Below are 23,090 nucleotides of genomic sequence, written 5' to 3'. Positions count from 1 at the left end.
TTCAGTCACTTCTGCAGCATCAATTCAAAACAAAATGGAATACATCTAAACGTCGTAAAGGAAACTGAAGGAAGTTTCACTGATAAACACAGAACATGTAGTAAACACTTTACATTAAAACAAGACTACTGAAACTTCCAGAACACCAAACCATGGAGAAAATAGTGTCAGATGTATAGGCTGGAAAACTTAAAAGAACTGTGTTACCTACATCATTACCAGATGCTTCATCTTTTTAAGTTAATACATACACTCCGCTGTTAATAATATTTTTTTCTGTATATTCAGTAGATACTTTATTTTCTGTAGACACCTGTCTTCAAATAGAACGGCAAGAAAAATATGCCAAGATCAATAAACAGGTAAAGATATATATAAAATCTACTTTGTTTATACGTAGTTTTTAACTCCACAGAAATAACAGAAGTGGAAGTTGGCATGATTCCCACTCCAGAACTCTGACAATCACTGCATTTAGAGTGAACTTCCCTTTTTCCTTCCCACTGGTCTAAAAAAACACTGTTCATTTTGCAATATGCAAATTACAGTACAATCACATAATGTTTTGCCATATTTTGAAGATTTTTTTCCTGCTTCTGTATTTAACAGAGTAGTAGGTCAGACACTGCGAATTTTATCTCACTTTTTTTTTCTGAGACAAGAAGAAATTAGTCTGTTCCAGGTGTATCTGATTTTATATACATATGTTTTCTTAGCCTCACCAATGGAGATGTCTAGATGTCCCTCTCCATGTTCTTCAACCTAAAAATAAGTTTTTCATGTATCATCTTTTTGATAAAGTTGTTTGTCCGCTACCAAAGGAAAAGAATTCAAATGGCCATTGTCCTCCCTATTTAAAATACATAAAAACTTTCTGCAGCATTGCCTCAATCTTTTTTTTCCTGGCCTAGGAAGAGCTATTTTTAAACTTTTTCTTCACAGAACAATACTACTGAGATGTTTTGAAACAATGCAAGACTCTCCAATGTGTCTTCATAAAACTGTCTTAATTTTTCATCCCCTGCTCCATACCCCATATGGAATCTTACCAGCACCAAACAAAACATAGCAGTCACTGTTCTGCATACAAGTGCTGTGAACAAATGCATCTAAAACAAAACATATTCCATTACTGACATACAAGGCTCTGGTCCTTATAATTCAGCACTCCACGTTTCTGCGTAGCTGTAACAGGTACTGCCTGTTTTAGTTTCATTTTCTCTTTCTAAAATGCAAAATTTTACAAAATACAGGCTATCGATTTTGAAAACTGAAAGAACAATTTGAGTTTTAACCATGTCCTACAAAATACTCATAACATTCTGCAGCTTTGTCTTCTCCACAATATTATGTGTAATATACATCACATTATCCTACCCATTACTGAAGCTGTTGTTTAAATGTAAGGCCCAACACAGATGCCATCTGAAATGTCCTCCCCTTAATCAACACTGAACTAACAGCAGTAGTTTTAAACTGGTTTTGAATCATCTCGATATTCTGGTGATAACATTCCTAGAAGAAATACCTTTTCAAATAAAGAAATACCTTTCACCTTTCGTTAGACATGAATTACACTAAAGGAATATGAGCTACTTTTTCTCACAAATATTTTAATCATCTGTTCCAGAACCCTTCCTCATAATGAACTTGAACTAATTGATCTTTGTCTCCTTTTTCTTTCTTTGTTGGTATTTTATTTACTTATTTATTTATTAAGACTTATAGGACTTCCCAGCACAGGTTTTAAAAAGGCTAACTGTTTAAAGATCATTTCAGTTTGTTCCTAGCAGAAAGTATCATTGACTGGTTTTAATTTACCAGTTTTAATTTTAATTTTAAAAACTGATCTTCATGGACTGGGAATGCAAAATGTAATGCACAAGAGCAAAAAAAAAAAAAAAAAGACCCATATATTCCATAGATGAGAAAGATCATGAACAATTGATTTATTTTCCAATGAATTATGAAGGCGAATAACAACCTTTTTATTTTTTGGCAACAATATGCTTTAATCCTGTAAATGAGCATGGCAATTTGATACAGATACATTTAGCCAAGTATTACAATAGTAAGTAATTTTGTAGTCTCTCATTCAACTTTAAAATTATAGGGAAGCTATAAAGAAAAATTACCGCAGCCCTTGCTTCAGACTTCTCACTTAAAAAAAAGTACTTAATAATAGGCTGAGTCAATGCAAAGACAAACGCCATAAAGTGACTCTTTCATCTCATATACTGCATTTGACAAAAAAGTTATTTTAGACGCATTCAGGCCTAACTTAAAGACACTGACAAAACAGTATTAGGGTGCAGATATTCTGGCCACCAGTAAGTATCTACACATTAATGTTGCATTATTAAGTGCTCTCTCGCTCTTTCTCTTAAAGGCACAGTTCTTTAAATCATTTTAAAATTCAGCTTTTGTGGTTCCTCAGTAAATGAAAGTGTAGAAGCACTCAGTAAAATAATTATTTTACTGTGCTTGTGCTTTACCAACACAGCTGTACTGGGAGACTCCCCACATAACACAGAGTGAAGCTATCAAGAAACAGGGCGTAATTTTAAAATTAATGACTAACAAGTGGGAGATTACATTTTGACAATGAATAATTCAAGTCAGCCATTAATTATAAGACTACATCCTGCTCTGAGGCTATTATTGCTGTTACAGGTAAGATGAAGAGTTGAAAAAAACAAAAAAACTGTACAGTGTACATCAGTGATGTATGTGAGCCTAAAATTCCAAGTTATACCCAGACAATACCTTGTATATTAACCAGAACACCACTCAACATTTGTAAACAATTTAACTAGTAAAATCAATTTAACAACAAAAAAAGTGTAATTGTAAAATGAACTTTATATGCAAGCTTTACTTAAGAAGCTGACAAACCTGAAACCTAGAACTCAAATTCACTCGATCTGCTTTGTAAGTACATCAAATTAACATTTGTGATATTAATTTCTAGTTCAAATCAAACAAGGCTTACGAGGAACTGTTACTGGTTCATTACTCAGACCCATCATTTGTGCTCAAGTCCCGTGATTCTCCATGGCTTAAGACAAAGAAGTCTTCTTTTTTCAAGCCATATCTTTCAAGAGCTTCATTCAGTTTAACTGGAGGATCCAAATAATACTGGAAAAGAGCAATATGAGGAAAAAAAAAAAAAGAAAACAATTGAGGCATATGGTAGAAAAAAAGAAAAAGAAGTATCACCACACTAGAACACTGGCTTACATTTTAAATACTACCCCCAAAAAATCAGGGAACATATTTGTCAAATTGAACAAAAATGTTTGGTGTAATTTTTAGTTTTTAAACAGTAAGAATGCTGATTTACATTCTTCAAGTAGTAAGACGCAACTTACCCAAAATTCAGTCTTCAGTGTAATTACAGAATCACAGAATTTCTAGGTTGGAAGAGACCTCAAGATCATTGAGTCCAACCTCTGACCTAACACTAACAGTCCCCAGTAAACCATATCCGTAAGCTCTTATTAGATTAAACTAGATTTCTTAAAAGCAGAAACATGTTCATTAGTTATTCTTAGCACAGAGGAGGAAGTAGTAACAGGCAGTAGATGGCGCTTTCTTGCATTAGTAAAACAAACTTGTCAGTTTTAGCGTGCCATTTCAGTATTGTTCCTCTGAAGTTACTTCATTGTGTTTGTTATATTTCAAAAAAGGCATCATAAGGGAGAATCATCCTTTTTTTTTTTTTTTTTTTTTTTTTACTAAATAGCTAATTTGTATCTCAAGTGCTAGTGACACAGCTTGTTACAAGTATCATGGATAGAAAACATTATAACTACAAACATTTTGCCTCAGGTGAACATACTTAGCTTCAGAACAAAGTTACCATGTTGCCTGGTGCAAATGTTGCAAAGAAAATTGAAAAAGAGCTACCAGACAAGGTGTAAAGTATATGTAGATGCTTCCTTTTCACCATATTTTTATTTTGTCACTGTTAAGGTAACTGCTTATTAGAAATGGGGAGACGGGGCAGGGGAAAATCAGCAACAATTCAGGATAACCTATTTTTTCCATATATTTGCCAGTAAAAGAAGCTATTATTTAACTATGAATCAAAAATAGCACTTTCTTTACTAGACAGACATAATTAATAAATACTGTATTGAACTAAGGGCACTCAGTGCTTATGTGATGCACTGCTGAGTTTGCTTCTATTATTGCACAGATATCCCTACCTACAACGTTCATTATTCACACTACAGGATATGTTCTAGTTATTTAAACCTCCATACAATCATCCTATTTTTTCAGAAATTTGCCTTTTTTTTTTTCTGCCTTCATGTTCTAAAATTACTGGTAATGGTATCACATCTACTTAATTTTCCATATGGAATGCTTAGACCCAAAAGGTTGTAGGAATCTATACTGAATTAATTTCTTTTTTGTTTTCAGATGAAAGGGTAGAGGAGCTGTTGTAAGAATCAATCTATTGATTGATTTAAACCTAAAGGTTCAGATTTTACGGCACACGTGAAGTTATTGAAATGTTTGACTAAAGTGTAATTTTCTTGGCTACTTCAGTCTTTCTCTGCACCGTATGTTTTGCATTTTAGTATTTACTTGCTAACCTTATACTATATACAAAGCAGGAAGGTGGGCAAATAAAAAAAGTGTGCAATTGTACTTTACTGGAGATCTATTACCTATATTTACTTTCTCTAAATCAGCAGGACTACAGTTGTAACTATTTCTGTGCATCTGGTTCCTTCACCAACAAAGAAGGGACGTTAAATGTGCTGCTAGCAGCATTCCCAATGTGTTCCTCTGTCTCATGGACTTTTCCATCAGAAAGAAATTCAACCTTAAAAAATATTTTTTGGTAAAGTTACAAAATGCTAATGAATCTCCAGATGTTTCAATAACTCTGTTCTTTAAAATTAATCTTAACCATGGAAATATGATATTCAGTTATGAAAATGTTGGAGTTGTTTTAACTGTAGTACCTATAGGAACAACTTTTCACTTCTATAATATCACATTTTAGGTATATACTACATATCTGTAAATGTAAACTGCATGAACAAAGTTTCATTAATGATCACGTAATCAAGAAATCTGAAATCATATACAGTGCTCAAATGTACCTCATTTGCTAAAGCAAAGGTTCCCCAGTGAATTGCTACAGACTTCTTTGCTTGAACATCAATATGAATTCTTACAGCTTCTTCAGGATCCACATGCTGGTGTTTCATAAACCACCTACCAAAACACAAAGTACATTTTTTGTGTCACATAATTAAGTGCCAGATTTCTTCTTAACTTGCATAAAGTTGCAAGGAGTCCTAAAAAAATACACCTGCCTAATCAAAAAGTTATAGAGTATACATGCCTGAAGAATATCCAGAGAACTCAAAACTGACAAGCTGGAATATGCCAACGTACCCACAGAACAACAGCTCACGTATTTTACTCCCCTTTTCAAAAAGTTTTTCTTACCTATATTTTTAATAGTATTAATACATATTATTGGTACCTGGAGGCAGTAAGACAATAGATTTAAATTGTATTTAATTTTATTCTAGTATTCCTTATCAAAAAGTACATGTTTCAGAAGACAAATGAAGGGAATGGTAGTAAATCAGAGGAGATTTAAAAAAAACAAAAAAACAGATTTTTACACTTTGTTCTGACTCCTATCTTCCTTTCCCAGCCTATACATGCTTTGCCTCCAGCACTGAATGAATGTTATCACCTAAAAGTCTAGATACCCCATGATAAGTAGGATATAGATTCCTGAACAAATACATCTGATACAACAGATTAATCTCTGTCTCCAACTAAGTTGTAAAAGCAGCATAAGGACTGAAGCAAGGGAAAAACGCAGCAAGCTGCATGCATCTAAATGATGTGGGTTGTGTGATGCTATTTAACAGAAAAAGCCACAAAGTAATTCCAGATTTTTACTCAACATTTTCATGGAAGGAAGTCAGCTGATTCACCCTTGCTGTACTTAGTACTGAAGAATAAAACCTCTGAGAACACCACATGTACACAGGCAAGCAAACTAGACATTTTAACTCCATCTTCTGATTGCCTCACTGGTTTTGGTTGGTTGGTTTTAGAAGGGGAGGTCATTCAGCAATTTTTTTTTCTTATTTTGATCAAACTTAAGATTTTCATACCTTGGCTCATAAGCTCCAATGGGGATGGCTGCGAGATCAAAAGGTCCAAACCTTTTACCTATCTGTTCAAAAGCAACACAGTAGCCGGTGTCTCCTGAAAAGAAAAACCTATTCCAAGGTCCCAAGACAGACCAGCTGCCCCACAGAACCTTGTTGTCATCTGTCACAGTCCTTTTGCACCAATGCTGCGAAGGGGTGAAGACAAAAGTTACGGCGTCATGGCCAGGGACACAGTTCTCTTCCCACCAGTCCAGTTCAATCACATTCTCACAGCCGCATCGCTGCATCCAGTCTAAGAGCCCCAGGGGCACAAACCAGCGCAGCTCGTTGCCGAAGCGTTCGTTTAAACTTTTTACACTGTTGTAGTCCAAGTGATCGTAATGGGTGTGGCTGATCACCACCGCATCTATTTTGGGGAGCTGGTCAACTGTGCATGGAGGTCCTCGGAAGCGCTTGGGACCCATCAGCTGCACCGGGGAAGCCCTCTGGCTGAAGATGGGGTCAGTAAGAAATACGATTTCATCCATTTCCACCAGAACTGAGGCGTGTCCCAGCCACGTCACTCGCATGCCAGTTCCCGTCTTTCCAACAAGTTCCGGGTTTTGAACAAAATACGGTTTTAAAACTGGAAGCTCTTTATCGAGTTCCTAGCAAAAAAGAATATAATATGCATGAGATATCTGAAAACGTAGTTGGCTGTAGAATAAAAGCTTCATATAAGGCACCAATCATTACAGTCAAGACTCATTTTGTTTATATTTTAAGCAACCTCAGAACTGCCGTACAGATGCCTTTTTAATGAGTGTTTTCCCAGCAACTTCCTCCTAAAATCACCTTTGATTTTGTCACATTTTCACTTCTCTCTCAAGAGAGAGGAGAGAGCTCAAGAGTATTCCATCAGGCCAAGAGACCTACCAAGAGAAAGCATGTTTGAAAGCGTTACAGTGAAAGCCCTGCAAAGCTCAGCTTGTGCAACTAAGTGATGCCTCCCCAAGCCCTAGCACAAATAAGTCACACAACCAGGGATAAAAGAATACAATGTTCCCAAAAATATTTGCCGAAGCTCTGTTCTACCAGCCTGTAGCAGACCCTCTCCCCCCACTATGTATGGAAGGACCACCTGGAGGTTATCCTCACTTCATATTGATAGTTTTTACAGTTCTGTCTTCACATCTGCCAGTAATTTACTGAATATTAGCACAGCACTGAGACTCAGATCTCATTTTTAAGATGGTCCTTTAGGCACTTAGCTATGCTTTTCAAGGAGTTTTACTGAAACTTTCTAAGTAATTAAAATGTAATTATTACTGAATAAATCACTGTACCGATCTGCCTGTAGGTTCGGGATGCAGCCCCGTGAATGACCTACATCAACCAAAATCCATACTCCCGTGTAACAAAGTTAACGAAACCTTCCCCCACCTGCCCTCTTGTTCCAGCAGGAATGCTTACACAGTTCTCAGATCTGACACCTCAGAGAACTGAATCAGCTGAATATTAATCCAGAGGAGGGAAAAAAAGCTTTCGGCTTGATCAGCTTCCAAATTTGACACCACACAGCCTCAAAAGTGCTGTAGTCAGCACAAAGGAGGCCACGGCTGTATGTTATCTACTGAAACTGACCATCAAACCACCACTCCGTTCTCTTTGAACAAAAGTTATGTTCTTCACTGCAGTTTGGTTGAAACGCGAATGGAAAAAGCTTTATGCGTAGTAAATAGGGGGGTTTCTATTAAAAAAAAGGTCCTCTCAGAGTTCCTGACCATCTCCATCTCTGTTGTATGGTAGCTACAGCTCTCCTCCCAGATCGCTGTGCTCTGCACTCCTCACATTACTTGAGTAGAATTTTCCTTTATTAGGTGACTTCTGACAACTCCTCTCTCCCTTCTAACCACTCATGTCCCAACACTTCTGGTTCCTACCCACATTCTCCCTGTCTTCATTGTTGCTTTCATTCTCCGCCTCCAGCATAGCAGATAAACACTATCAGATAGCTCAGACAGAGCCAGCCTCCTGCTCCCTTGAAAGCTCAGCTGATAGTGTTGCAGTTTAGGAGTCTAGGATTTCCTTTGCTAAAACAGTCCTGGTAGCTTCAGGGAAGTTACTTACTCTGCAATATTTTATTGATTTCGAGGGCATATGTCGGGGTGGATAGTGAAATCTTACTGTAAGTAATGAAATATTCATGAAATTGCTTTTTCTGAGAGCTAATGGACAAGACGTGTGTCTCCTGGAAAACGTTTCATTACTGTCTCCAAAAAAAAAAAAAAAAAAAAAGAGGCATATACTTACCGTATAGAGAACCTCTAAAGCTGACTGGTTAGTGTAATACAATCATTTAATTCATACAACAATGAACAAAGTATGATTAGTAGACTGAGAAAAGCTGTCACTTCTCTAGGAAAAAAATAAAGTGATGTTTCATTCTAAGTACACAGCAGTGCCATACTACTCAAGAACGGAAATCAGGTCAACACATGAAATTGTGTGGATAAGTCCATAAAACAGATTATATCAAGAAAATTAAACACAGATATGAAATTTAATAATTCTCACAATGCATTTTATATCAGTAAGTGCATTTTTCATGGCAAACATTCTTTTCATGTACTTGTTTTTAAAGTCAGACTATAAATCATTTTGCACTGAAAGTCAGAAAAGTTCACTGTGTCCTCACACTTTTGCATCACAACTATGCCCACAAAAGACAAACTCTTAGGAAAGAGCTAAATTTTGCTATTTCAGGTAAGACAGCTCAATCATTCTATGTCTCAAATAAGAAGGCAACTGCTTGGCTCTCGCACCAAATGAGTAAAAGAAGTCATTCTACTTATTGGCTACACTATTTTTGGCAAACAAAATTTTCTGGCCAGTACTAGGAGTGCCTGACAGAGTGTTTATACTAAGCAAGGAGTTGCTTATGTACAATGATTTCTCACTCCTGAAGAAAGGAAGGTGAGACTCAGTTCCAAGACCCAACATGTCTCCTCAGGGCCAGCTTCAGCTTCAACCAGTGGCAAAGGGGACAGGTAGTAAGATTAATTGCCACATGACAGTTCAATGAGATTACATGTTTAGTATGTGTTCACTGAGATGCAGCTTATGTTTCACTGAGAAATGGTGAACAACATGGACCACATCCATAAGATCAGTCACAGGAAAAAAACAGAGGAGCATTTTCAGGGTTTGTTCCTAAGAAGAAGAAACAACAAAAAAAGTTTCCTGATAACCAAAGACTTTCTTGGTTCAGAACCTGGATTGAAAGCCTACTTTTAAAGCAGTGAGCACTCACTATTTAATTTAGAAGACCTCAAACTGAACCACAAGTTCTACTGGCAGTATACTTCATATGAAACTCTTTAAACTTGTACAACAGGATAATGAACAAAATACATAAACTTATAGAATCTTTGGCCTGCTATAGTACATTTTGTTCTCTGACAGACTGACCAGAAGCATTAATGCCACAGGAATTACAGTAGAATTTTGAAACATGACATCAATTTCAAGTCAGCTACCAACAGAAGGAAACGTGCCTAATGCTGTCTTGTCTTTATCAGTGGTAGAATATGAAAACTTGCCCTACTGTGCCATGTTGTGTCTCCCACCCCCAGATCTTTCCTTCCTAATGCAAAGAAAGGAGAAACACATGACTGGCTTTGGTAAAACTTGCTAATTAGCTTAGGATTTTTGGCACTTAGTTCATGCTGGAATACCACTGGATTTTTACAGAAATAAGAGCATTCTCCATTGTTGATCCAACAGCTAATACTTCAGAACACTTCAATGGCACTGGAAAAAAAAGCTTTTAATAAAACCTGTATTAAAAGTACAAAAAGTTTATGTATTCCAGATAATGATAGAGGCTTATTGTGAAGACATGATTATAATACATATAGCTTTTACCCACTGAACTACCTGGATAATTTTTATTTTTATTTTTTGAAGAAACATATGCAAAGCATTTGGTACAGATAAACTGAACCTGCCCAGTATAGCAGCATACTCAAAAGTGGAAACTAGAGCAGGAATCTCTTGTAAGGATATGTTATCTACCAGTGCTAAATAAAGTATGGAGCCCTTAGTTTGAATTTTAAACAAGCTCAGAAGTGCTTTACAGCTTGATTTAGGTGTGGAGCAAACGTAACTGGAACAAGCATCAAAATGGCTGAGGATCCAAGAAGTGCATTTCATTGATCCCTATCTACGTTCTTCTGTTTCTGATTTACTTCACCGAGCTACTGAATAATTGCAGGCACTTAATTCAACAATTTCAGATGCAAAGCAATAAAATTAGTCCAAAATGAATTCCAGTTGGGTCAGAGAGAGAGCACTTTACAACTGGTAGAGTGCAGATTTCTTTGTAATCATCCTTTATTGCAGGGATAACCAGTAAATTAAAGAGGAGCGCTGCAGTTCTCCACTGCCATCAAAGCTGCATGTTCTGCAGTCTGCACTACACCTGAGCACTGCCTACTAGGTAGCTCAGTCACTAAACAGTTTCTGACCAGTGCTGACAAGATCTGCGGCGATGATTATAGGCACCGTACACACACAGAATAGGGCAGCAGTCAAAGGCAACTGGGAAGAATTTTATGTGAATTTTACATAAATGTGGCTGAAGTATCGTAATGCAACACGCTGTCTGGAAAGCTGTACACACTGCGATACAACTGCTGTTATTACAAGGTACAGATAATGTACAGAAGCACAACACCAAATTTAAACTGGTACATTGTTGGAATGGATCTCAAGACCGAAATAGGTTTGTTGGGCTTTTTTTCTGAAGTCAATTATTACTACAGAACAACTACAGCCATGATTAATTCTCCCTTAAATATGCTGTGTCACATATCCTTAAAGAAATCCCCAAATTTTTCACCCTTGTGTTAGTAAATAACACAACTTTCCTGCTAGTAAAGTTGATCAAATTACTTCCTTCACAGGTAATTCATATACGATAAAAATAAAAACGTAAGCTCTTGCTAAATACTGCCTGGGAGATTATAGCTTACACTAGCCTTCTTGGATGCTTAAAAGCATTATTAACTCTTGTTGGTTCAAAAGTGTTTTCTCTGGTTGTGTACCCTTTAGCACAGCTCTTCTGCACTGCAAGACAACACATTAGAAAATAAACTGAGAAGTAATCCTGTCAAAACTGGAGCCATCCAACCAATGGTTTTCCAACATCCATTACTCTTCATGGAAAAGAAGCAGCTTTCAGAGGTTGCTTCTCCCACCTCCTCTTTTTTAGACCTTCTTTATATACACATTTGACAGAAGCAATACACAAAGAACAAAAAATGGCGTTTCCCAGTAGGCTGGCACTGTACCTTTAGTATTTCAGTACAAATACTTGCTCAGATTAGTTTTAATATATACATTTTTTTCTCTTGATACACTGAAACAAAAACATCTCCATAAGTAAGACAGCTACTATTTAATATATATAAATTTACAAAAAAAAAAAGATTATCTAAATGGCAGTATGAAAAGGATATTTAAAATCAAACATGTCACAGCTTTTGTCTGATATGTTTGTTATATGATTCAGAAGGCAATGCCTATTAAAAATTAAACAGTTTATCTGTTTAAGTAGTTTATGATTGAGCTAGGAGATCATTTTTGTTGTTTTTGTAAAAATAAACTGACCTGGATAAATCAAAGGTTGGGGAACTAACTGGAAGTCAAAAAAAATGAAAAGGCAGAAAGGATCATCCCGCTTTTGGAAAAGAATAAAGAAAGCAATTCCAAAAATCAGAAAGACAACACCAAGGAGAGTCTCCAAAAATTGTCTAAAAGGCATTAGTTAGGAATTATCATGTTTTATCGATTACAGAAGAGGTAAGAGCAACCTAGATCAAGACCAGAATAAATAAATACTTACCTGTTTTGAACTTGGCACATTGCTGTTATCTTTTTCCATGAGGCACCATTTCAAAACATTTGGCAAGGTTGGTGACTTCCATGTTGGCCATGGGTTGACGAATCTCCCATCTTTGCCTCTCTTTGATTTAGTTACATCTTCTTCTAACCTGTAATCCAGCCTGAAGCTTTTCCTGGAGGTCCTGGAGGAATCGCTGCCCCTGGATCCTCGATCTGCATTCTGAGGTTTCCTCACTGCTTCCTTAGGGTACTGGCTGCCTGCAGACGGCTCTTCTATTTTTCTCTCCATATCTTTTTGAGGAGAACTAAAATACATTTTTAAATTAATCAATCTTTTCTTAGATTAATGTCAACATTCATAAGACTGAAACTTCTCACACATTAGAAACAAGACTGCCCTACTCATTTTATGATCTACTGTATTTTTCTTATTTTTCTTTTAGAACATTTGCTGTTACACAAAAGCCTTCAAAAACATGCTGTGGCAAGTAGACAGGAGATCTCTTTGTAGTGCAGGCAGAATTTTACTCCCTGGTATGCACAGCTTCAGATACTAACACTATTATCTACCAATTGCGAGACCGAAGGGGGAGGGGATCCTTACTATTCTTCCAAAATGTAAATTAAGTTCCTCCTGAAGCTTATGACATTCAGTGCCCGATGTTAATACAATCCCACAAACATGTCCAAGAGACACTGAACTATATAGTGCCTTAGGACTTGCCCGTATAGTGACTTTACTTTGCAGTAAGAGCAGCAGTCTCACATAGCATTAACATTTTACTTCTGCCTACACGATGCATCACAATGTGTACACACATCCATGAACACAGAACACAGAAGATGTTTGGTCCTATTTCCTATCTTGTCCAAAACCAAAGTAAAGCTTATTGGAGTAACAGCGAAATTAACTGCTTCAAAGACAAGTTTGATACAAGTTTCACTGAACTGATGAGCGAAAGGCCACAAAAGTTTGGAACATCTCAAAATCATGTCTGCGATGCCTGTTCTTAATTCCATTTTGAAATTTAAAAAAAAAAAATAGGAAAATAACTGAGAAAAGTTTATTTCTCTGAATTTCTCACTAATTTGGGGCATTTCGTAGGACACTTTGAACTCAGTAGTCAGTCTCTTATTCCAAACCATACTTCAGTGTTGGACAGCTTGGGAATATGGAGTCCCATTGATCTCATTCGAAGGTAAAGAAAACAAATATCCCTACTTTATTTTAAAAGTTGCTGAAGCAATTCAGTCAAAGAAAAATGGTTCCGTTTCTACATTTACGTTCATAATTTCAGTGTTCTGACAATACTTAAAAAACAGGTTGCTATTTTAAGAAGTGCTCACCTTTCAGGTACTTGCATCTCTACCTGATAAAAACCAGAAGATGCCTAGTAATGAACAGACAGCATGATATGCTGCTTAGATGCAGAAAGGTTTTTTAAAATTAGAAATTGTGAACTTTGTCCTGTGGAAAGTTCTCTACCACACGGTTTAGACTAGCCACCATTTCATTAACTCAGCTATTCCAACTCTTGCTGGTATACTTGCATATGAAGCACAGGTCTGATGTACCAAAGTCAGTCCATTCATACAACATTTTCAGGAAACAGAATTGAATGAAGCCCACAGTTTGCTTTGAAATTTCTTAAATGTGGTATTTTCTAAGTAGCTGGCTAGGCAGAACTCACTGTGCTGCTCCTAAGTTCATAATTACAGAAAAAAAAAAATAGATTGTTACTGCAGCATTACAGCTGGGCTTTTACAGGCAGAAAAGCTGTGTTACCAAGGCAAACACAAATGCATTTACTGGAGATGCTCTGACTCCAAATGCAAAGCTCTTCCCTGCTATTTCTGCAGGGATCAGTTAATAAACAGCAAGTGGGAACACACGTCACTTGTGAACGCAGGACAATTGTTCAGTCAACGCTGAGAAAGCATTCCTGGTAACACGTTTGAGAAGTAATATTCTCGGTCATAACCTTGTTTTAACAAAATTGCTTTTTTCCCAGTTTCCCTGCAGTTTTACTGAAACGACTCCATTATCCATTTCCTATTTAGCTATAATATACAACATCTGCATCAGAACATGAACTGTACCTGTTGATACTCCTGAGCTGTTTTCTCTATTCCATAAAATATTTACTGGAACCAGCCTTCAATGGAACAGCCACCCAAGTTGCTCTATGCTGTTTTTCACACACATAAGAGGTAATTAAAAGAATCAGTGGCACAAAAAGGCAGATAGAATATGAAAAAAAAAAAAGAATAAAAAATTTTAAGGGATATATTAACTGTTCCTTTAACTTAAGAATGTCTCATGTGGCATTCCTCAAAGAGCATCTTCAGTGCCAAGTCCTCTTATTAATTTAGCAAAGCACGCAGACACAGCATAGAACATCTACTCTTCTAGAAAGCATCATGAAAACAAATCACAAAAGTTTAACCAGATAGGTACTTAATTCCAGGAAATTCTTCTGTTAACATCTCAGATGTCTGATTTTTAAATATATATGACTACTGTAATTATTGTTCCTACAAGCCATTTTATATTAGAGAGCAAAGTGCCTAAGGTTTTATTTTTAAGCTTCTGTTTATCTATTCATTCATCTCTAAAATAGGTGAATTCTGCCTTTGCTTACATTTTTATAAAAACCTTTGATCTTATTCTGAAAGTATAAGCCTCTAGGGGAAGTAGGGATCAACTCCGCTGATTAAACAAAGACAATGCCAAAGCATTTAAGGCACTGCAGGTATCTGTCTGCCAACATATTTTCCACATGATGCACATACATTACTTTCATTAGTATTCCATAAGCAACCGAAGGGAGAAAAGACCTCAGCACTCACAGAATACTTTAAACTCTTTTACATGCATAAGAAAAGGACAAATTTACAAACTAGCAACTGACAAAGTATTCCTGATGAACTGCAGGTTCCTTTGAAGTCTCACCGATTCACTTCTGTTTCATTTAAACTGGTAAAACGTATCCAAGACTATTCATGCAATACAGTAAAAAGAAAACTGATTTTTCTTATTAAAAAGTGGTTGACTCATTTTGAGAAAGCCAGGATGTTTCAATCATTAGCTTAAAATAAAACTCAACCAGTTATTAGTTTAAAGAGATCCTTACCCCTTTTTTTGCAAAAGAAAGCCTCTTTCAAGGAGATTCAGCAGCTATATTTTAAATATTAAAAACTACCCAACAGGAACGAGCTGATATTTCATCCAGCTTTTCTGAGTTCCTCCCCAAGAAAAATAACAGTTTGGCAAAGAGCTTCCAATAATATTTGAAAAATACATTTAAGCACTGGATCGCCAGCCAAATTATGACCAGCAGAGGTACTAAAACCCAACTGGACAAGAATTGTGTTGGCTTGTGGGGGCAGAGGGAGACAGCAGGAAGGGGCCACGTCCTCGGTGGATATTTGTTATCACAAGGCTCCACCAGACTTCTTTATTTTCCACACTTTTAAATAAAGGGGAGAAGTCCTACTCTACTTTGAGGCACTAAACTGGTCTGTTAACATTGGAAAAGACCCTTTGGGATGAGGCGATGTACCCACAAAAAGGGCAAGTGGATCACCACTGCTCCTAAGAGGGGCTCAGCCAGAAGGCAAGGCCACCATCCCCGCGCTGGGAGATGCTTTTCTGCTTCAGCTGCAGGCAGAGAAGGAAACGTACCAACGCAGAGGAACTGCCGAACGAGCCCATTATTCATGCCAAACCCACTGTGCCAGAAGGTACACTAGACAGAAGGGAAGCACAGCCCTGTTTGATGAATAGGACGAAGCCTAACATGAATCAAAACGCAGAGCTCACACAACTGGTTTTCCAGCACCAGGTGCTAAGGGGCCCCTGCGAATCCACAAAGCAAGAGCAAAGTTGTAGATCAGGCAGGACACGGCGAGGAAAACCCCTGCTTTATGTTCTGGCAAGCAGGTTCGTTCCTGGAAATAGGATGAAGTTTTTAGGACAGTAGGTTTGGGGTCGATTGTTTATTTTAGCATTGCTTATCTAACTGAGAACTTGGATACAAGTATTTTGGCTCTAAGTCTTTTCTTTGCTTAGGAAAATCATTACAAGTTTATTTAAACATTTTAATACTTCCTCCTATCTGTTCCAAAAGAAGATCGAACACAGGATACATAAAATTTACAAGCACCACCATCATTAAAATTTCTGTTGTCAAGTGCTCACTGCAGAGCTTCCAGCTTCCAGCTCTGTAGTATTTTAACTTCATCAGTAGAAGACCATCAACACAGAACCTGGTGTCCAAGTCCTCACCTTTTCCACTCAGTCTTTACCAGTCACTACTCAATATACAAAATGGATATAATTCTTCCTCCTAAGGATACAGCCATTCACAGTCACTAACTGTAAACTTTGCTGGAACAAATTTATCATTTTCTAACTAGAAACATGGTCCTTACTGAACAAATTCTTAACAGAAAGTTTAGGAAAGGGTTACTATGAAACTATGGTTTATCAGAACCCACCGAGATCCACAGAACCTCATACCTACCTTGCAAACATCCCACATATTTCAGATACCCTTATTATTATTATTCAGATATCCTTATTACTCTGTTTTTGAAGCAATGAGTTTGGTTTATTTCTAATTGCTGCCTCTATCTATAGACTACATCCAGGATTTAGGTGATGCAGCGTGCAGCCCAAAGGGATACCTGAATACTGCTACCCAACTCACAGATTTTCTTACAATATGCATGTGTTTTATGGCTGCCAAAAGCACACTTCTGGCTTGGAACTAAAATAAATAAATAAAAGGGTTTCAGCTAAAAGGTAAGGTATTTGCAAACACTAGGGAGCACACGAGTCATTTTTTTTTAAAAAAGCCCCCTGCACACTCAACTATCAAACCACTGCCAGTTAAATTTTGGCAGTACTTTTATTTTTCCTTCAGGTCAGAAATTGTCTGCATTAATTAGTGAACAGTTCGAGAGCGGAAAATTCTAAATGCATTTAAACTTTTACTGTGAAGTACTTCAGGCTGTCCAAACCAGTTGCAACAACAGTTATTCCTGATGCCCTCTCAGTCTTAGGATTTCACACACAGAAGCTCTCAAGCCTGGAACTAGCTGATCTGCAAATACTTTTATTATTTGAGATTTCCAATTAAAAGCTACAAGCACGAACAAGCGCTACAGAAATTTTCATTCTAATTATTTGATATTTTAACAGCCAGCTACGGATTCCATGGGGCATCCTATTTTCTATGATATTTTTCACAATCTCCCCAAATCCATGTTAGTACAGCCTTCTTCTATCCTCGGTTGCACCCATTTTGTAGCACAGCTATAGGCTGCCAGCTGCCCCCTCTTTGCTCTTACAGGTCTGTAAGGATCCCGACCCCACAGCAGCTCTGCGTGCTGTTAAAGATGAACAACTGAGTTGATAACAGAAGCAGAAGTAGCCCTCTCTATAAACCCCTTAGAATTAGGGCAAATCTTCAGCCAGTCCTATCTAGTTTCAGAAATCAACAGTACAAAGGTTTATTTATTCGTAACAGAGAGAGAAATTCGAGTTGTAAATAAAGCAAATATGAGGCATTTTACAACAGCTGCAGCACTGAAGCCACCACCAGCAGCCAACCCACCTGTGCCCTTGCTGCTCCCCTAGGCTTGCCAGAACAAACGTGTGTCCACATGGTGAACTCAGCCAAGAGACTGATCAAGCCGATAGTCCCTCCTTACCTGCCCATCCCCTGGAGAAGCGCTTATATTCACCTGGATCACTGCGTAACCATGCAAGCATTTATACCAACAAGCTGGCTGGGACAGGGGAGGGTGCTAAACCACCAGGAAGTTATTCCCAGTGATTAGGAGTGCCTATCAGCTACACCCTGCTGTGCCCTTGGACACAAATGCAAACGTGCGTTAGTCGGGTCCACGGTAGCCCCTGGGGCCAGCTATTTCTCAGCCTGGTGGTCAGCTCGGACGTCAGACGGACTGCAGGAGGATGTCTCCTCCTAGAGCTGAGGCAATGCATACCGGCTCTCCCTGTGCTTCCAGCGCCCAGCTGGCTAACCAGCCCCATCCTCCACGGCTGCTTTAAAGCCCCAACATGCTGGGGACTTGCATTTAGTAGTACAGAAGACTTGAGCTACGCGCATATTCTGCTTAGCTTGTGGCACTACACGACAGTCACTGTCTACAGGGGCCACGCGTATTAACAGAGCTGACAGACCCAGCATCCAGTGCCCGTACCTTTACATACCCATTAAAGCAAGTTGTTTCCTTCTCTAGCCTCATCTTTCACTGCAGGCTTGCATCCAGGTTTCCAAAATCTGGCACACAGCCCTCGCATTTAAAAGCGCAGCCTGGTCTATCATTATGGTTAAGCACAAGAGCGGTGGGTGTATCGCTGTGCTATTCTGGAGGCAGTCGCAGAAGGAAAGCAGGAGTCCACTTGCCCTACACCAGAACATAAGAGCGCTTTACTGTCCTCCCTCTACACAACCAATCTCATACAGCCACTTAATGCATAGGGAGGAACGCGGGAAACACTTCTGGAGCTGGGATTTAAAGTTTTCTTACCTGCTCTGCTACACAGGACTCCAGCTGACCACATACGGAAATGAGGTTTGTGCATTGCAGACATGCTGTGGCACACGGGACAATTACTGCATCGTGACTCAAATGCAGACAATTTCTAAAGTCAACAAAAAAAATACCAGAAGCAAGCCCATGCACACAGCTGAGCACTGATAACCCTTGGATTCAGACAGCAAGGATAATCTCCATGGATGGCCCCTCGCACTCGCAAGGGATTCCAGAAAAGCTCCCCTAAAGGAGCAAGGGCACAGCTGGAGCCATCCAGCTCCGGCACCAGGACCCCAGCGGCAGCGCCCTGGCACCAGCCCTGCTCTACTAGCTGCTCATGCAGATGAGCAGTTCATTAGTTTTAGTTGCTCTCCTGACGTGAATAGAGTTAATCATAGACACAAACCCTGCCAGGACGGGGCTTACTGTTAGAAGAAACAATCAAATGTTGAGGTTCAGCATTTATAAGCACGCTTCAGCCACCCTCACGTGTTAACAGGCTGAGCGTCTTAGTTTTAGCACTTCAAGCTATTTTCTGATGCTAAAGCTGTTAGCACAGGTTTTTCTTAACTAAAATGAAGTTTTAAAATACAACAAGCTTACACTCTGGCTTGAGGGTAGAGGTCTCCTGCCTAACATCTTCTGTCAATTAGACAGGACTAAGGATAAGTGACACTCCCCTACCACACTCACTGAGAGGAAGGCTCCACACGAACATGCAGTGGCAGAAATCTGACTTTGTTCATGGCACACGGCCACAGAGTAAGAGCTGTTCTTACAAAAGTGCCCAGAAGTCCCGTCAAAACCTTCACCCATAGGATCCACGTGGCAAAGCAGGATCCAAAGCAGTTCATATATATCCAGCTCTGGCATTTTTATGTCTGCAACTCCACAGTTGCTATCTCTAACCCATTTACTAAGGCTTTTAATTTTCTTTTTCTCTCCAAGCCAGAAAGGAACAAGCTGCAATGCAAACTTTCTCTAGACTCACACTACAAATAATCCTTTAAAATCCCACAAAGCTTCAGTTATTCAGGAAGCGCAGCAATGCCCAAGCATTAAACTAGTCTTTATTTTTAAGTTAATAGTCACACATTTTTTGTTTATATGCATATTTAAGTGCTCCTCTACTTAATTCCCTCTCTTCAGTTCAAAGTCCAAACACATGGGACCCAATGTGATTTCTTTGCAATATAAAAATATTTCGCTAAGTTATTTTTTTCCGTCTTTCACACTTAGTTTTCAACATGTGCTTAATTTTTGCTTGTCCAAATAACATTCTTTCTCTGTGTATATATACACACACATTCCCCCCAGACATACGGCTTTTTACAGAACTGTAACATTCGACCTCAAACGTATTGAAATCCAAATAAAACATTTCCACATCATTTAATATAAGGAAATTCAAGTTTTTCCTTACTGAAAAAAAATAGTTTTTCCTTGAACGTGACTGTTCAAAGACCATCTTGCACATGAGTTAAGCTACGAGGCGATCAGCCTTCCCAAATATAATATGTGTGAATCCTCAAAACTTCATGCTAGAAAGACAGAAAGCTGTCATACAGCACCCTGTAAGTTCTTCAACTGGAGCACAGCCATCAAAGGAAATTACAAGTGGTGGAACACCAGACACAGCAGAACACAAACACAGAAGGAAATTAGAACCATCACAACACATCAGCATTTTTCCTGACAACTCCTTTTCCTATCCATGACCAGCCTTTTACTCCATCCCCACAAGTACAGGTTATGATGCTTCTCCACGTACTCTCAATGAAATGCAAAGTGCTTTAGTTGTTAGTCAACAGCAAGAGAGTTGAAGTTGTTTGTTCATTTGTTTTCCCCTTATGAAGGAGTCAAGGCACCTTTCCAACATAAATGTGAGCCATCTACTAATTTTCAAGGCACCATCCTAAGTACGTAGGTGTTTCCAGGAGACAAAATGTTTAATTTAAAAACACCTAAATACATACACACAAACAACTTGTTATTGTGGCAATAACAAGTTATCAGGAACAGCTGAACCTCAATGAAACCTTCCCTCAAAAACCAGGCCACAGCATGGGAGACTTCACGCTAAACAATTGAAGTTATTTCCAAACATTCTAAGCAATAAAAAAATAAAATATTATGATAAAGCTTACTCAGCAGATAGCACCCCCAGCTACAACTGCGATAACAGATCCTACACAAAACAAGTCTCTTGATACGCATCCACAGCCTTCTCCCTTACCAGCTGACTTTTTGCTTGCACACCACCACACAAACCTTATTTTTCACAATAGGGACACGACGGCAGCCAAGTGTTTTCATGGTGTCAGTTGGTAACGTCCAATTCTCTTTGCTGAACAGCTTTGTAGGATGGATCTGTTTGGGTGCAGTCTCATGCTATTCAAACCTATGTTGTACTTTCTTTACATAGCTGCCAATTACATGCAGACAGTAAATAACGTGATCATTAATTCCAAACCAAGTACAACATCTGCTTTACAGAGAAATCCTTGTTATTCAAAGCCTCTAGCTGTGCTTAGAGGCAAGATGACCAAGTGATTTACCACAGCCCAGCTCTGAGCATATTGGAACGAGGACCCCGATTACAGCCCTAGCCAACGTGCCACAAGCTACAAAGGTACAGCAGTTGAGTGAAAAATTAAATTGAAATCACGAATGGATTTACAGATGTGACCAAAAGAAAAAAACTCACAGCAGGTGTTATACATAAAGGCACTAATTAATACAGCAGCATTAGCATTTTCATCACCACAGATAAAACAATCGCTTTCCTCTTTGCAGAACAGAATTTAAAAGCTATTTCTGGTTTGAGAATTAGCAGATCTAGTTCAACCTCGGGCTTGAAAGACCGACAAAATAGTATTTTTCTGCTGAGGTAATCCCTCCAATCTACTTAGTCTATGCTAAGGAAGAAAACAATAATATTGGAACGCTTCCTTTTAAACAGGGCACAGGTCTCTTTTGATCTGGGCTAAGCTGAAGCCCAATTAGCCGGCACTTGTATTTCAGCAGTTTCCCTTCCATCCCTTCCTCCTCTCCTGGGCAATCCTCTCCATCACACTGCAGAAACCAGACCAGGCTTCCCAGTCTTTAGGCATTCAAAGTTCCCATTACCTTTTTATAATAGATATTTCAATTTCAGACTATTTCAGGCATTACTGCAGGAACCCTTGAAGTAATTTTTGAAGTAGTAAGTAGTGGTTTTATATATATATATATTATTAATGCTTGTTGTTTGCTTTTTTTTTTTCAGAATTTAATTAGCAAAATTAATCAGGCTTTATTAACTGAGAGAATAGCTACTACGAATTAAAGAAAAATATACAACCATTTTCAAGAGTCTTCTGCCAAAAATTGAAGCAATAGCTACTACTTATTTCCCTTCTATCTTAGATTTTTGATGTTGCTTTGGTCAGTGTAGCTTGAAAAATAAAATAGGAAGACACAAGTACAAACTACTTTCCTTTAGAAGAAAACCTGAAAACTTGCAAATGGAAAAAAAAAAATCATGATCATCACTGGAAAAACCATTTCCACTGAGGCTTAATACAAACATTACTGCACGAGGTCAAGACGTGCAACAAATGCTTCCCCTAAATCCTTACTAGAGATAATTGCCGATCACTGAGATTATGGCTGAACTAATTACACCAAGTTACTTCGTTAATACCTTCCACTTCACATTTACACCGTGCAATGGATGAAAAACCCTGGCCAGCACCACCTGCCCCTGCCTCCCGTAGCGAGCACAGGGCTCCCGAGCCGCCCGCCCCGCGGAGCGCCCTGCTCCATTATATAACGCGCCGCTGCAGCATATCCCACCGGCCCCTTAGGGGAAACTACAGCACCACCGCTTTTATCCCAATAAAAGTGGGATTTTCTCCTTCCAGCCTCCCTTTCCTCAGCGCCGGCGGAGGGCAGGCGCTGGGGGTGCCGCTGCCCTCAGCATCCCCTCAGGGAGCTCCCGCGCCACCGAGCCGGGGCTGAGGGAGGCTCCGATGGCCGGGGACCCCTTAACTTTTCCCTCCCCCGGTACCGTAATTTCAGCCCTCCCGGGAGCAGGTGGGGTCGGGCAGGTGCTTCCCCCACACGACCACAGGAGTCCCGGCTCCCCCCCTGCCCTCAGGAGCTCGGCGCTCACCTCCCGTGCTGCTGCCCCTGAGGAGCCCCGTCCTCCTCCTCCTTCTCCTCCATGGTGCCGCTCCACCCCCTCGGCGGCGGCTCCGCGACTCTCCAAGAGGAGGAGGAGGAGGAGGAGAAGGGCTGCGGCTTCCCACCTGACCAGCACGCCGCCCAGGGCAGCGCGCCGAGCTGCAGGCAGCCGCTCCGCAGCGCCCGGCTCCTCGCCATGGCCCGGGCCGCTCCCCGCGGCGCTCACAAAATGGCGGCGGGGGGGGACCGGGGCTGAGGGGGGTCGGCATGGCCGGGCAGGGGCAAGGGGTGTCCTGCGGGTCGGGCACTGCT

General features: G+C 39.3%; 1 protein-coding gene across 6 annotated transcripts; it reads right to left on the bottom strand.

Annotated features, from left to right (window-relative positions):
* Positions 1-1,925: 1,925 nt before the first annotated feature.
* NAPEPLD (N-acyl phosphatidylethanolamine phospholipase D) lies at positions 1,926-22,998 on the bottom strand. Of its 6 annotated transcripts, none has more exons than XM_068669861.1 (5): positions 22,904-22,998; positions 12,046-12,349; positions 6,159-6,805; positions 5,121-5,235; positions 1,926-3,138 (listed from the first exon to the last, which is right to left on the bottom strand). In XM_068669861.1, exons 2-5 carry the CDS (start codon positions 12,331-12,333, stop codon positions 3,013-3,015), a joined length of 1,176 nt encoding a protein of 391 aa, XP_068525962.1. In that variant the 5' UTR covers positions 12,334-12,349; positions 22,904-22,998; the 3' UTR covers positions 1,926-3,012. The 6 variants fall into 6 exon arrangements, with proteins under 6 accessions (XP_068525962.1, XP_068525957.1, XP_068525958.1 ...); XM_068669856.1 differs by having other exon boundaries at positions 22,768-22,991; XM_068669857.1 differs by lacking the exon at positions 22,904-22,998 and adding an exon at positions 18,286-18,335.
* Between the last annotated feature and the right edge of the window lie 92 nt (positions 22,999-23,090).

This window comes from Anas acuta, chromosome 1, assembly GCF_963932015.1.
Source record: "Anas acuta chromosome 1, bAnaAcu1.1, whole genome shotgun sequence".
Taxonomy (NCBI): Eukaryota; Metazoa; Chordata; class Aves; order Anseriformes; family Anatidae; genus Anas; species Anas acuta.
Note: the sequence above shows the minus strand (reverse complement) of the source record. Positions and strands in the feature narration are given on the sequence as shown.